The following is a 15,788-nucleotide window of genomic DNA, read 5'->3' as shown; positions in this document are numbered from 1 at the left end:
CAGTGTCTCCGATTCGGCGAGTTCTTTGCGAGACACCATCTTAGGTCATCTGATCCATAAAGAAAACAGAAACCCAAGCCTCGCTGCCCTCTCCTCAGGCTCTCGAGTAAACCCGCGCTCGACAAACGTCTGTTCGACAGCTGCAGCGACCCGGGCTCCAAAAAACATGAGAGCGCCAACTTCCAAAACACAAGTATGTGGATGAGAGTCCGCTCCAACGGTCTGCAAACAACAGTCCTTTGAAAAGAGTGCTGCTATTTAATCTATGAAAAACATTGCTCCTTGTTTGAGTGGAAATTAGAGAGTGCATATATTCTGACAGATGAATGAAGATAACATTTTCTAGTTTATCTCTGATAAATGTGGCTTATTCATAAGTGAGACAAGACAAAGCCAGGCACTGAGAAGCTTTGACTCTAATAGGGCACTAATTCAACTGTGCAAAGATAACCGTTGCAGGAGAAAATCATTTTGGAGATTACCAGCTACAGTTTATGTGAACTCTATATATCCTGCCGTACTAAACGACCACCAGGCGAGACTCTGAAATGATTACACTTTTTTTACAATTAATTTATGCTACGCTAGAGGCAAAGCACATGAAAACACTCGTGCCCAAACACGCCTCTTGCTTAATTTCAAACGGGATGTTAAAAGGTTTCCAGTCAAACCTGTTGTGGTGCAACTGAACAGAGCTGACGAGGTGAGGGGTGGGGCCAACAGGATACCTTTAAACACAATAAAGCCTTTTTCAAGCATGGAACGTGGAACATTGCTGGCTTCATCCATCTGATACTGGACTGTGTTAACTTTTACGTTAATGTTCCTTAATGGCTTCATTCAGACGGGGCGTTTGAAGTACGAGCTACATGTTCGCGTAATATTTGTCACCAAGCGAAAGGAGCATATGGTTGAGGGGGGGGGTCGCACTCTCTCAGACTGCATCACTGATGAACTTATTTTGCCATTTTGCCATTAATCACCATCATGGTGACTGTGGCTCAAGAGATGGAGTGGTCGTCCAGTGGTCGGAGGGTTGGTGGTTCGATCCCCAGCCGCTGCAGTCAGGATGTCGAATTGTCCTTGGGCAAGATACTGAACACTAAATTGCTCCCGATGGCCAACGGTGTGCGAGTGTGTGTGTGTGAATGGTTGTCCCTACTGACAAGCTGATGTGCACCTTGTATGGTAGCCTCTGACTCTGTATGACTGTGTGCATGCTGACTTGTGTTGCAAAGTGCTTTAAGTGATCGCAAAGATTGGAAAAGCGCTTTATAAATGCAGTCCATCTACCATTTAGATGCAGTCCATTTACAAGGGATGCTCGCCCTCTAACTGGGAAACTCACTTTAAAAGCATGATAGCAAATTCTGCTGCCTGTTTTATAATATCCGGCAGAATTAGGTTATTTTTCACCTCTTCTGCTCCGGATTGATCTGATATGAGATTGATCTCATAAACGCCTTAAATTCGGCTCTTTCAGTGTTTCCGAGTTAAGTAAACTAATGGTGTGCATAAGAAACAAAGTCTTAAATATGCATTTAATCTATCTCTCACTCTGCATGAAAGGGGCTTTACGGCATGGCTCAGCCTCACAGGTGCATTCTGATAAACCCACCTGTGTTAAGAATAAAACATCAATCATATAACCATCAATGCAGAACACACCAGAAATGATGGTTTTCTTCCTAACGACCAAAAACAAAAAGTTTCTGTGCAAATGCTTTTGAACGACAGGAGCTCATTAAGATGGTGACAAGAGACTGAGTCATGAGGCTGTGCACCTGGCCACATGTGTATGCCTTCACTCACTGCATCCCATAAAGGATACCTCTACAAGAGAGGTGTAACTATATATGATGGAGCTTCTTGCAGCTGCACAGATGGCTGGAAATTAATCCAAGTTGAAGAAACTCAAAAGGAGAACTGAAGTAACAGTGTAAACCAGGGATACACGGATTAAAAATCTTATGAACTTTATTCAAACTGTCCATTTACCAATTTCTGTAATGAGGGGAGAAAGTAAAGCTTGTACAGTCGGTAATCCCTCTTTTCCTTAAATATAAAAGTTTATACATGTGCTAAATATAATAAGAAATGGCTGCTTGTCAACATAAAATGACTAATTTGTTTCTTAAGACACTCGTCTGAAGTCTACATGGTGGCAGTAAGCTCGTGTAGTGCTGAGGGTTCCCTACTCCGCACAGGATCAAATTTCCTCAATCCCTGCCCGTGTTTTTGTTCATTATTACAGTGGCTGACCTCCCGGTGACCTCATTTAGACCGACCAACACATGTTTCCATTCACCTGCACAAGGAACTACTAAGTCAAGCATGTCAGTCAAACGAGCCATTATCTGCTACTGACTTACAGTGGCAGGAAGGTCTGGAACCATTTTTAGAGGGGGGGTTCAGGTACTTGCAGAGTCATCCTTGGCAGGTTAGGAGGCAGTGTGGCATAAAAAAAACAAAACGTGTCTTTACATTGGAGGGCTTTCCCCCTGAAGCAACACCAGACAAAAATGTGCCAGGAATTCCACAACATTTATTCCAACTCAAGTTAAATTAAGACTCAATTAGAATACCATTCAATTAAAGCAAAAACGGACACGTTGTGCTCTGTACTACAGCCTTTGAATTTTTTTTTTTTTTCAAGTCTATAAAAATGTGGCAGGGGCATGCCACATACCAAAGGGCATCACCTCAGAAGGAAAGAGGCCAGCCGGTAGATCCACCATGTTCAGAGTCATGTTACTGCAGTGGAGCACCCAAGGTGTTATAGATACAGACATGGTAGACCTGTAATTTGCCTGGCTGTCAGACTGCATGGTGGTAAATTACAGTATTCAGCGAGGATTACGGTCTCCAGCTCATCCAAAGTGAGGCTCGACATGCAGCCTCACAGACGACAACTCGTACATGAATATGGACATAAATCAGCTTGTCTGAGTAAGCCAATTTCAAGAAAGGGGGAGTTGAGCTAATTAAATATGTTGTCCTTGCTCTTGTTACCCGGGCATCGAGGCACAGAGACAATCAATACTAGAAACTCTTCAGAAGGGAGGACAAAGAGGGCTTTTATTATATTTGGTAGCAGGAGGCATTTGTCGAATGAGCTCTTTGCTTTAGTGTTGTGCAATTGAGGCTCTCTGATGAAGGCAGCAGAACGACCAGAACGTGTTGGAATTGGTATAAAAGTATTAAATAAAGACGTTTTAATTTTTATGCCTCGGAGCTCCTTTCCCTTTCAGTACTGAAAATTGTTCTTGGCATTGACGCTCTCATAAAAAATCCTACAATCTTATTTTTATAGTTACGTTTCAAAGTCATCTGTTGCATTCGGAAAGCTTCCAAACATCCAATCGTCTAAATTATGCTGCAGAATGTCTTTTACTGGGGGAGTCAGTGAGCAGAGCCATCTTTGTCACTTCAGGGAGCATTCCACAGCCAAGACGAACCGTCCTCGCTGCTTTACGACTGTGTTTGTGTTGCGAGTCGGCCAGAAGATCTCGCGGTCTCACATTTGACCAAAAAGAAAGAAAAATAACACATCCAGCGAGATGTTAAGAGTTGTGTTGACCTTTTTTTTGCGGTGGAAGGACCGGGGCCCCTGTGTCGGATTCACCCGCGGGCCTCGGGACAAAGGGCCGGTCAGAGAGGTGGAGGAGGGTGCAGACTTTAAACGGGGCTTGCTCTTTTCATTTGTGGCTCATTGGTGGTAAATCAGTTCTGTCTCGTGGCGAGTCGAGTAAAGAAAGCTCCATTCACGGCGGGCAGAGTGGAGGTGGTTCAAGTGCGCGGGTGGGCTACCCTCCCTCCAACAGAGATGCAAATACAGGAAACAAAAACACAGACCCACCCCCACAGTCACATAGTTTCCTGAAAGTGAAGCTTTTATTATACAATAGCTTTGGAATGTGTAATGACTTATCTATATACTGTGGGGTATGAAAGAAGACCTGCTAATTACTTTTGGGTAAACGTGTCATCTTAGGAAGGAAATGAGTCGACGTCCAAATGCCTCACAGGATGAGTGTCTTCTTAAAGTGGCCACGCACTCCTGTAACATTCCTCAGACTGAGCCAGGAATATAAGCATCTTAATTGCAGCTGTGATTCATAACTAAGAGGGGCTTTTATGTGTGGTTTTGTGTGTGGCCAAGTCTCTTGCTGGAACACCCCCCCCCCCCTGTCCTCCAACGCCTGCCAAGTGCCCCCTGTGACCAACTGCATAACTAATAGTAAAATTGAAAAGGAATGAAAACAATAATGTATTTTATGATAGTGGAAATCAATCTAATTGAAGTTGCTGTAACACTGCAGAGCAGGAATGTGGTTGTTTAAGGGGAGCTATTATCTTTCACGGCTCCAGTAGCATTCTGATACCATATTATTATAACTACTGGCACTGCAGTTGACAAATCCATGCCTTCTCTCCATCCGTCCTCATCCCTCGCTCATGTTGGCTTTTCTCTCAAAATCCTAAATACAGCTTGCACAAGGTTTTGTTTTGTGTTTCCTCTAAACTGGGCTGTGTCACTGTCATCTACCTCCTCCTGTATTCGCAGATTAGTCACAACAATCTTCCACACGGGAGGAGAGACTTGAGTGACAACGCTCGGCTCGCGCTGATTGTGTCAGATCTTAGAAAATGCCTTTTTTTTTACCTCTTTAGGGTTCTGAATAGTTTGTAAAATAGCCAGATTGGAGAGGAGTTAAAGAAACCGATCAAGCCTTTTATCTCCCCATTAGCCGGTTTATAAAATATTTAATTATTTTTCGGGGCATTTGTGCCTTTTTTTGATAGCCGGCAGTGAAGCGATGACAGGAGATGAGAGGAGAGACGGATGGGGAACGACGTCCCCTGCCAGAATTTTGGTTCTTTGAATGTCAATCTTTGAGGTTAGTTATTAAATATATAAAGTTATTTGTAACTTCTGCTGCCTAATTAAAAGCTAAATCAGTTCACAGAGGGAGTCTTAAGGATTCAATAAAACGTCAATCCCAAACTCTACTTCTCTATTTAACTTATTAGCATCACAGTAATGTAGTCAGAGACCTTACATGACTCATTAGCTGCATGTCACAATGTTAAAACAGACCAGGCAGGTTGTTTCTGTTATAAGGTCAAATATAATGGTAGATGTACTTCCTGCTAACATGTGCTGAAACTCGCAGCACTTTTTAGACATACTTTAATGTTCTCCATGCAGTACCCCCTGCCGCCCCTAGGACAGTTCCTACACATATTTAACTACTTGACAAACAGTGACTTTGACAAGCATGCTCCATAAACAATATTGGGCAGATGGTAGCCATTACAGTTCAGTGATGCCTCCACACGATGATCACACACTAGGATGGATCAAATGCCAGGAGGGGATTATGATTATTCTGCAATTATTTTAATGAGACCATAAGAAAATTAATATCTTGAAAAACAATGCAAAAAACAAAAACAAATAAGTCTTCGAAAGCCCCAATAAAATGTCAAATAGATTAAATAAAGCTAATCTGGAATTAGAAGTTATAGGAGGTCCTGTCCAATTTTGAGATGTCACCTTTATTAGTCTTTTGAGAAAATGATGAGACTGAGGTATCTTCAAAATAGATGCGAGAGGCTGTTTCTATTTAGACGCCCAACCCCCGTCTCCCACCTCCACCCCCCCTTTCCCCTGCTCTCCCTTCTGCCAGAGGCCTTGTTAAATTGGCACAGATTCTACCCCGGCTCCCGACCAAAATCGCTGCCTAAGTGTTTCCACTCCGCTACCCCTAACATGGCCTTACAGTAGCACAGCACACAGAGGGAGTATGCAGAGGAAAAGCAAGCTCCTCTCCGTAGGTCTGCTGTCACATGGGACATAAAAACGCAGCACAGCTACAGATCGATTCGACAGTTTTTAGTAGAACGCTGTGCCTACTTAAATCTCAAGACTGCATCTTTAGTCCATTTCACAGATAATACATGGAGACTGAGGCGCAATCAAAACTGAGTGATCATATAATGCGAGTCAGCCAGCAGGATACTCTGCAAAATGCGTGTACTCCTCCTCACAGAACAGTCTTTGTTTGTGAGGCTTTAGCCGAGCGGATGCGAGCGAGGCATTCTGCTGCAGGAGTCAGAATGCCTCCTTCTTCCTGCTCGGTCTCGGAGGTGTTGAAAACTTCCCAAAGCACATTCCACTCTGAGACAGACACAAGGAATAACAGTTGAGCGAGGAAAGAAGAACTCAGAGCTTGGCTCCTGGGAGAAAAGGCATCTGTTTTAAAAAGAAATAAAGAAATGATAGAAATCTTCCAAATGATCCAGATAGTATCCGTCAGACTCAAGAGAATTAAAAACAAATCAAAGACGACTCAAACTCTTCAGCTTCTCCTGAACTCTTTAAAGCATCGGAGCAGACTTCTGGTCCAGCAACTGTCTGCAAAGCGACCTTCTGGTTAAAGGTCATTCCTCATGCTCTATCAACACTATAGTCACACAACCACAAAGTTCCCATCACCACAGACCAGAGTATACTGGGAAACCCACACAACCTCCACCCCAGACAAAATAGACTGCTCATATAAAATAGGAGTTGGCTTTGCACAGAGCATGAAAGTGGAGTCTGTTGGCAGGTCACTGCCATCTCTGACTTGGAAACAATATGGAGGGTATTTTTAGGGGACATTTGGCCTCAATGTGATACTCTGAAGTCCTTTGGTCTATTTTAGGTCCAGCGCTGCATGAATAAGGAGTATTCGCACTGCTGTATTCATAATAAGGCATACAAACTAATGGAGGACGCCGCAAGTGAGTGAACGTGTTGCCTGCATGTCTACATCCGTCTCTGTGTGAGGGGAAAGAAAGCCAGTCTAGCAGAAGAATTTCCAGTGTTGAACTAAAAGCGGAAGACTGAATCTAGACAAAACAAAGACGCCGCTAAAAGCATCGGGCAGGGAGCGAGGCCAAGGCGTATTGTAGGTCTGTAGGAGCATCTCACTGCACAAACTCAAAGGGATCCAAGGAAACACTGCAAATAACAGAAGCCATTACATCTGGAACGGCATGTCCAAATAAACACAGCTACATCACTTATGTCCTGACCTTCACTCCTTTTAAACGGACGCATCACATCTGATGTGCGAGTTAGACTCTGTTCAAACAACTTGTGTTTTTTAAACCAATTGCCGGGCAATTGGAATAAGAGCTTGTGAAAAGATTGGCCATCATCAAAGAGGCAGTGAAAAAGAAAGAAAGAAGACTATACGACTGTAACCGCTGTTTATCAGATTGTTCCAAGAGGAAATTCCCTTCAAATCATATCAGAAACAAAAAGAACAGACAGCTCATCAGCCGGCAACATAAGAGGAGAAAAGGAAAATAGGCAATCACAGAACTCCCCGAGACACTGAAGCAAGTAACAGATAAAAAAATTTCCATTAGCATTTACATCCGTGGCATATACAGCTATATATTCCCCTGGTGACTCCACTGACAACTTTATGTGCAACTGCAAGTAAAATCTGACGATTTAAATCTATGTGCCAGACACAGCAGACACACACAACACAACACAACACAACACACACACACACACACACGATAAAACAGAAAATACGATTTAATGCAAATTGCTGCTGAAAGGAAATCAAATATAAAACTTAGTCTCCATCTGTGTTGTCTGTGGGCTCAAAGTTTTGGAAAATACTGTGAGGCTGAATTATACTACACTCGGATACCAATCCAGAATCTAATCTTCCACGGGCACCTACGTGGAAGCTTTGATGTTGGAGGAAAGCGTGGGTGGGCACGTCTCTGCGATTATGAAGTGGGCAGCTTGCAACACAGCTGGTTTGTTGAATTAGATGCATGACGATCATAAAACAGATTCTGGTGTCCTAAAAACCAACTCTCCTCCATGCTACCACCGTCAACACTGACCAGATCTAAACTTCACTTCCACCAGTCGGACGCCTACACTTAAGATTTCACTTAATCCCAAACACTGTACCCAATCATTTACAACCTACTTTCAAACTACATACAAACACATTCTAATGAGAGACAGGTGCTCTGATAAAGCCCACTAATTATACCCAATCAATACACAAATAACACACATTTCATGCTTTAGGCTTAAGGCTTAGTGTTTGCCATTCTGCACTCTTGGAAAGCAGGCCACAATAACATTTGGTGTTAAATTAAGATTAAGAAGGTTTGAAGACGCCAATCCACGGCATCGTAAACCACAATGATGTGAAGAATTTAAGTACTTTTAATGGTTTGACATCCAGCTATGTATCAATGAGTGTTTTTTGTTCTATGTTTTAGCATATATTAGCAGACCTGCAAAACATCATGGCATTCTTCTGAACATATGCCAGAGATCGAATTTACAACCCACTAAAAGCTCAAAGCTGGTCCGGCTCGGTGTTGGTGCTAAATATCAGCAGGTTTTGTCACCGAGTCCAGTAACGTGATAAGATGATACTACTCGAATGCAGACTTTGTGAACATTTTATCTTTGCACGATCTTAAAATGTCCCAACAAAACACTCCCTGACAAGACCAATCAAAACAAGATCATGCCCGTGGCAGACACACTGCTCGACCCCACACATGACACACGACATGAGCAAAGACAACAAGAAGACAAGACTCAAAGCTGTCTGCTGTCATACATGTGATGACGTTAAAAGCGTGACAAATTACAGTCTAGAATCTTTATGTTATTATTGGGACATTGAACGACACCATTTAGGCAGTAAAAGAACAATTCATGTAGCTCACACAGCCTTGAACCTGACCTCATGCATCTCCTAAGAAGGGAGTCGCACGGAATCTGGGATATTACGTAATGGCTTAAGAAGCAAGCCGAGGGCACCAGAAGCTCCCACATTCAGTGGTTTTGGAAAGGTAGAGGGCACACACAGCAGTGCGAGTCTGCGGAGGAGACTTCCTCCCACACACTCAGGTTCTTGATTAATGTTATGCCAGCGCATCAACACAGAAGAGGCTGCTGGCCTGACAAGGAGATAATAGCAGCTGGTATGGTACGCTGTCATACGACATCAAGGAACTCTTACAGAGTTCTGCAATGATGACCCTGATCTCTTTCGACATGTTGTGATGTTACAACGCTTTATGCATCAGTGCTATTCAAACAGTCGGGACAGCGGAGGAACAACAGCGCAGGCTTTGTATGTAACAGCATATTCAGATTCAATGGATCTCATTTACACAGAAAAACAGCCACTGAGCCGAAACAAGCGTGGAGCCGCGATGACAGGTGCAAACAGTGTCTCCTCTATTAAACAGTCATGACACCTTAAATCAATTATTTGGATATCACTTACAGAATGATGACCTAAATTGACCAACCGTGCAAATTATAAAGACAAAAGCCGGACTGTATTACCTGTGAAGAGCTTAGTGATGGCCTTATTCTGTCGTCGAGCGGAGCAGATGAGTAGCAGCCAGGGAGGCAGGAACTCGTGATGACAGGCCAGGAGCTCTGCGATGGTCCTCGGGGAGCCGAGTGGGGACTTCTGCTCCCCCTCGCCCAGCTGACAGCCTTCATCGATGGAGTCAACCAGCAGGAAGAGAGACTGCTGCGGAGGCTTAACACTTAGGAGAGGCAAGAGGACACATCTGAGGACAGAAGGGGAAAAAGAGAAAGGTTTCATCATGTTGTTATCTTTCTGATTGAGTGATAACATTTTGTTCTGAGAGGCAGAATATAATCTGCAGTACATTATAATTTATTAACAAACTTGGCTATTAATCATTAACCATGTTGTAAATTACTAAACTATTAAGTAAGCTAATGATGCCAGCTAGCATTAGGCTACTAGGCTAAACATGTCTGATGTTGGAATATAATCTAATTTTCACTCTCACTGGTGCCAGCAAATACCAGACTTCTGCTTAGTTTAAGTTTAATATGCTGAGTAATTTGAGGAAAACATATGTTAGCAGCACACATTAGAAAGAAAACTCAAACCCATTGCCTTTAGTACTGTTGAATGTCAACTTTGCTAAAGCAATTATGTGTTTTCACAGGGATGAATCACGCTGCCCACAACCTGCAACAAATGGTAGGTCACGGGGATCATTAGGCCCCGTACTTAGTCACCTTTGTTCAAGCACTGGTTGCACTCAGGAGAGACTTGGGGGGGGGAAGCACTAGTCTGTCAGAGTTACTGTAAAAATGAGCTCTATGGTCAAATGTGTTGCTATTTTTTAAATAGGATCGTATTAACATTGGAAGTTGTTTTGTCCACAAGCTGCACATTAACATTCAGTCCAATAGAACAACTGTTTTGCATACAGCATACTGTTGTACTGAAAATGTAATACTGCAACACAAAAACATCAGCTGACCTTCAGATATGTGTATTAGAGAAAGTGGCTCGGGACAAAGAGGACAGGGGGGAGGAATGAAACAACTTCAAAATAAAAATGATTTCTACAAATGTGAAATCACATTAACCGCATAAATATGACGGCCCGGCCGGCTATCATACCGTCATTCAGAGGCTGGAGCCGGCTGAGTGCTTTTAAAGCTGGAGTGAAGAAACTGGTATCATATGAAACAACTATTGTCATGCTAGCTTGTCGGGAAGGAGGCTATATATTTCTCCAAAGGTAGGCTACATTTTGGCGAGGGAAAAACAGGCGTGATATCTCAACGAGGCTCCCGCTTACAGACAAGCCAACGTTGTACTAATCCCATACCGTTACAGAGGTTCATAATATACGCTTACATTAGCGAAACATGCTGTGATATTATATTTCACTTTATATTAATAATATTCCAAGACACATTTAATCAGTTTGTTAGTAAAAGGTGTGAACTTTTTGGAAAGTTTGTTATTTTTTAATTGTTATTTCAATCCATCAAAATAAATGTATTCGAGGCACCCTTTACATTTATTCAACTCATAACATAGTGTTCACTTTGTTTTGTTTTCAATGTCACGTGTCAATGTAGATGCAATACTTCTGCAAGACAACATTTCACAAATGATTATATTGTGCCACACGGTGAAACATGGTGAGCAAGAAAGTCGTTTTCTTGAGCCGCACAATTCTCAGTTCATCCGTCTCAGTTGGTAGAGTAGGGGTTTAAATATGTCTCCATCCAACCCAAATTGCATCCATTAACGGGCCCGCTGCGGCTGCTTTGAGCGCACAGAAACATCCAGAGTAGATACCGTCATTTATAATTCAGTAGGCTTTTTTTTTGTTCGACAAAAAACAGCCCGAGAGCGAAATGTTTAGCCTTGAGATTATATCAAAGAGGTGTTGAGAAGTGTGTTCAGCAACTATCATGACAACTAAACATGAGAGTCAAACCTCGGCAGATCTCCCTGCAACATACAGTAAATATTGATGTTTGAATATGAAGACCCATTAAAACCAGCCCTGTGGCTTCAAGTGCTAAAGTAAACATGATGTATGGCGTTCTGCATCAAGCTTCACATCAATACACAGCTGAGCACGAACAAATCTAACGGTTTTAAATGCTACATTAACCTTTTATCAACGCCAAACTGCAAGCCAGGCATGGAGTCTACTTGCTCCAGTGCTAATGTGTCACTTCACACATAAACGCTCACTGACGCTGGAGAGCAAACCAATGCATTTTTTTGTTCTGTGGAGTTTGTGCTGGCAAGACATCTGTTCCACTGTGACTGCCACCAACAGTTTGAAGCCAGCCATGAGATGTCCGTTTGGGAAAATATCAGTTCCCAATACTTGGAACATTTCTTCCAGCTCATCTGACCATGATAAAGGATCAGAGGACATTTAATCTGGTCTGCAGTAGGTTAATTAAACATAACAAAAAGAGGTTGAGTGAATCAATTAAATCAACATGAACTTGATTCACCTTCCAGATGATGGGACTCTTCAACTACCACTCTTCCTTAATGGAACTGACATTGGTTGTAAGCTTTGTCATAAAACACTAAAAAACTGTTTTAATGAGACTTCCTCTGGATGCTCAACAGCCTGTCACTAAGCCTGTGGCTCCAAAGACATTCCCTTTTAAGTATCTACCATTTTAGGCTTACATTTTACCCATAGCTCATTATCTTTAAGCACATGGGGGCAGGAATGGCTGGGGTGAAGGTCTGTGTGCTTTCAGTCCAAAGTACTAGGACATAAAGAAGAGGCCATTTTTACAATGACTTCCTCTTGGTTACTGTAGATACGTGCAAGTGTTAAAGCCTTATGTTACGTTGCAAAATACCCACAATTAAGTCATGTAATATCAGACTGAATTGGTAGGTAATGCTGATTGGTACTTTATAAGACTGCTTTACGTGCATACTGGACCAATGCCTCCATATCATGCCAACAACACTTTAAGGGTTAAAAAATACTTTTTATAAGTCCCCATAGCCCAGGGAAATAACTCCTATTATCTTGTTTTGTCCTGCAAAACAGTTCAAAACTCAAAACTCTGAACCCTCAGCAGGAAAGAACTCAGTGCAAAGTGTCTCCAACCTTCACACTCTGTTGTCACGTTGCTCAGCCTTTCAGAAAGAGTCAATCACTCCATGTGATAGCTGCAGCCCACAGAGAACCTGCAGCGCCATCTGGGAGCTTTGCCAAGAGGAATGTCCATCCACAGGGGTGACTGTGTGAGTGTGTGTGAATGGCCGTGTCTGCGGCCATGTTGCCTACTGAGACAATCAAATCCACAGTGACAGCAAGTGTGCAAAACAAAGAGACATTCTTCTCTCGCAATTCAGCTACTTTTGGGCTGTCAAAGAGTCAAAAGACAAGGACCGCAGTCAAAGGAAACTCCACGGGATACTAGAGATGGAGAGAAAATAAGCTCAGGAAAAGCCGATGTAGTTTGCCAGACAAACCTGCAGCTTACCTGAGCCAGAAAATTAAAAGTTATTCGGCCACACACTGTGGTCTTGGACATTTCTGCAAACCATGTTGGTTCTCGCTCCCCGACATACGTCCAATATTATGCCAAATGCTCTTTAAGACAAAGAAACAAAAGGGGAAGACGGGGGATGTGAAATGCATCTGATGCACTCAGGATCTACCGTGTTGTGTTCGCGACAGCGACGGCCGTCATTCTCACAACAAAGTGCAAAATGAAGCTTTCAGTGTGACGTTTAGTGAAGATGTCTGGGCCGACGGGGCAGCGCCGGGCACAGAGCCAGCGCCTTACAAATTTACACAACTCATCTTATATAGCGGCCGGAGAGCCTGAAATCCATGCCACATACTCAAACACCACCACGCTCACACACATAAACGCTGACCAGGATAAAGCAGAAGCTCAAGAAAACAGGCGGTGAAATATACAGTCCATGTCCTGCCTTGACACTGCTCTATTAATGAAAGACGGGCCAACTGGTGAGTCGAGCTCTCAGCTTCAGACGGACCGCCAAGGAGAGTGATACTGACAAAGCTTTCCACCCTGATCAGTAGCAAACCAGAGATGCCTTTTCATTAAAGAATAACGCCATCTCTTCATTTAGTATCCAGTCAATTTGGAGGAAGCCTGCTCAGCGTCTTTGTAAAGTCAGGAGAGCTTCGTGCCACAGAGTCAAACAACAAGAGCTGACTCATGCAAAGGCACACCCGAAGTGAAAGAGACCACTATCTTAGAAGATTCTTCCCTTGTCCTTTCTTATGCAATTCTTACATTATGCATAACGTGCACTGCAATCATCTTGTTCAAAGTAATCACTCTGATGCAGACAATAAGACTGATGCGAGCGGTGCTGAGAGCAAATGTTCAGAACCGCCAGGCTCATACACTTGAACTGTATTCTCCTCCAGTGGTTACACAGGAGCAGAACTGCCGTTATGTAAATCAGTGGAAAGACATATTTACATTAATTTGTGCCACGAGCCTTTCATTAGACACACAACCCTCTCAGGATGCCAACCTTGTAAATTTGTTATTTTTCAAAAATAGAGAAATGGCATTTATAATCATGTTCACAGTGACATGAGTGAGTGGAGAATTGGGCAACGTTTTTAAAAATCCTTATTAAGTTCAATTGCATTACGTCTAAACCCAAATTAGCTTAAAGCCATGCAGACATGCTCTGATATTAAGTGCACAATTTATTAAAATCTCCTCTGATAAAGTTACTCTGCCAACATGTCCGATCTAAGTGAGTTGTTTGTTACAAGGGTTTTATTATTAGACCTGGCTGCAGTTTGGAATTTGTGAAGCTCCAATGCTGATGAAATTCTCATTGAAGATTTTTATCTCTTCTGTTTTTAGCCCCACTAGTTGGCAGTCCATCACTTCAGAATTAAACATCGCAACAACTACAAGATGGGTTACAATGAAAACATTGATGTCCAAAGCAAATGTTCCAAACAAAAACAAGTATCGCGTCACACACCAAACGTTAGCATGTAATAGCTTATGTTTGTCCAATCCAGTTTTATCCAGTTAGTTTTGTACGGCTGCTTGTGTAGGGGAAACTTTAAAAAGTGATTTAATGTTTAGAATTTGGCTAATGGAACAAAAAGTGTAGTATCATATTGGCGCCACATAATTTCCTAACATACCCAGACCCAAACTCTGAAGCATGTTCCACTTCAGGTCACAACTCAGTCACTGATGTCAAAGTAGGTGTTTTTTCACAAGCTGTCAACGACAGATTACCTCACACACACTGACCTAACGCATCAGCAAAAAACTAAACTCCAAGAGCTTTTGAATGGCCCTGCAAGCATCTGAAAAGTGCTTGTTTCTGCTGTTCTTTAAATACGCTGGACAATGTGAGAATCAGATCTTGGCTTAATGGATTTGCACAATCAATTCTGTGCTAGATCCCAAGCAGACAAATGCCTCCAGCGTTCTGAGAAACAATGTCCTGGAGACTTGGTCAGGGGGAAGAGAGGTGCACGTGAGAGCCAAGTTTGGGTGACAACAACAGTTTCTTTTAAAAAACAAGCCCAAAATAGTTTCAAAAATAGACCCTAACTAATGTGCTTGAAATTGAAACTTAAATTGGTATCTGATGATCTTTAAAGACAAAGTCTTATGATGTTTTTTGATTCCAAACACCCTGTCATGGGACTGGTCACACACAGTGATCATTGTTTTTGAGAGTGTTGTCCATCTTGAACCCTAACCACCCTCGATTCCCCACCCTTCAATTACTTATGATTCTCTCTTGACTTGCCATTTTAAGTTAATCTATCTACCTTGTTAAAAAGGTTGTTGAGATTCACATTTAATTAAAAACCTTCATCTCCAGTCTCTTCAATCCTCAGTCAGACTGCTTAGCCCCTATAATGCAGGCCATTAATGATTTGCTAAAGTGTAAACACGGCACACTACGTTTCTACCCAAGCTCGTCCCAACGCAGACGAGGTGTGCATTCCTGGTCAGCGATCCAATACTGTCAAAGGAATCTGAAATTTCATCCTTTTCAACCCCCTTCCTCTTCTCCCCACCGACACTCAGTTTTCCTCAGAACCACTGCTCTCCTCCTGCTGTTCTCACACAACAGTCTTTGTGTGCAAAAGCCTCAACACATGAATGAATACACACAGTTCTCATGGATTTCAACACGGACAGGTAAACCTGCAAGGTGTCCGGTGCCGCCAGGACAGGATTTTATATACAGCTTTACCACAAGTCAACAGATTTCTTGTGACAAAAGGCAGCAGTGTGAGCCGTCTGGCAGGGATAAAATATAATACTATAACCATTAGGGATGTCACGATAAAAGAAATTTAGTAGTTAATATCAACACCAGTAAAATTCCACAATTCTCTCTACCTAATTAGATACCACGGTAAAA

The 15,788-nt window shown here is 42.5% G+C and overlaps 1 protein-coding gene across 2 annotated transcripts in view; it reads right to left on the bottom strand.

Annotated features, from left to right (window-relative positions):
* ankrd50 (ankyrin repeat domain 50) overlaps positions 1-15,788 on the bottom strand; it is a 32,983-nt gene that overhangs the window by 9,585 nt on the left and 7,610 nt on the right. For both annotated transcript variants that reach the window (XM_029441270.1, XM_029441271.1), the window contains exon 3: positions 9,401-9,633. In XM_029441270.1, coding sequence (XP_029297130.1) covers positions 9,401-9,633 — 233 coding nt within the window. The remainder of the gene's footprint in view (positions 1-9,400; positions 9,634-15,788) is intronic.

The sequence above is a fragment of the Cottoperca gobio genome, chromosome 10 (genome assembly GCF_900634415.1).
Source record: "Cottoperca gobio chromosome 10, fCotGob3.1, whole genome shotgun sequence".
Classification (NCBI taxonomy): Eukaryota; Metazoa; Chordata; class Actinopteri; order Perciformes; family Bovichtidae; genus Cottoperca; species Cottoperca gobio.
This window is presented reverse-complemented; position numbering and strand designations above follow the sequence as displayed.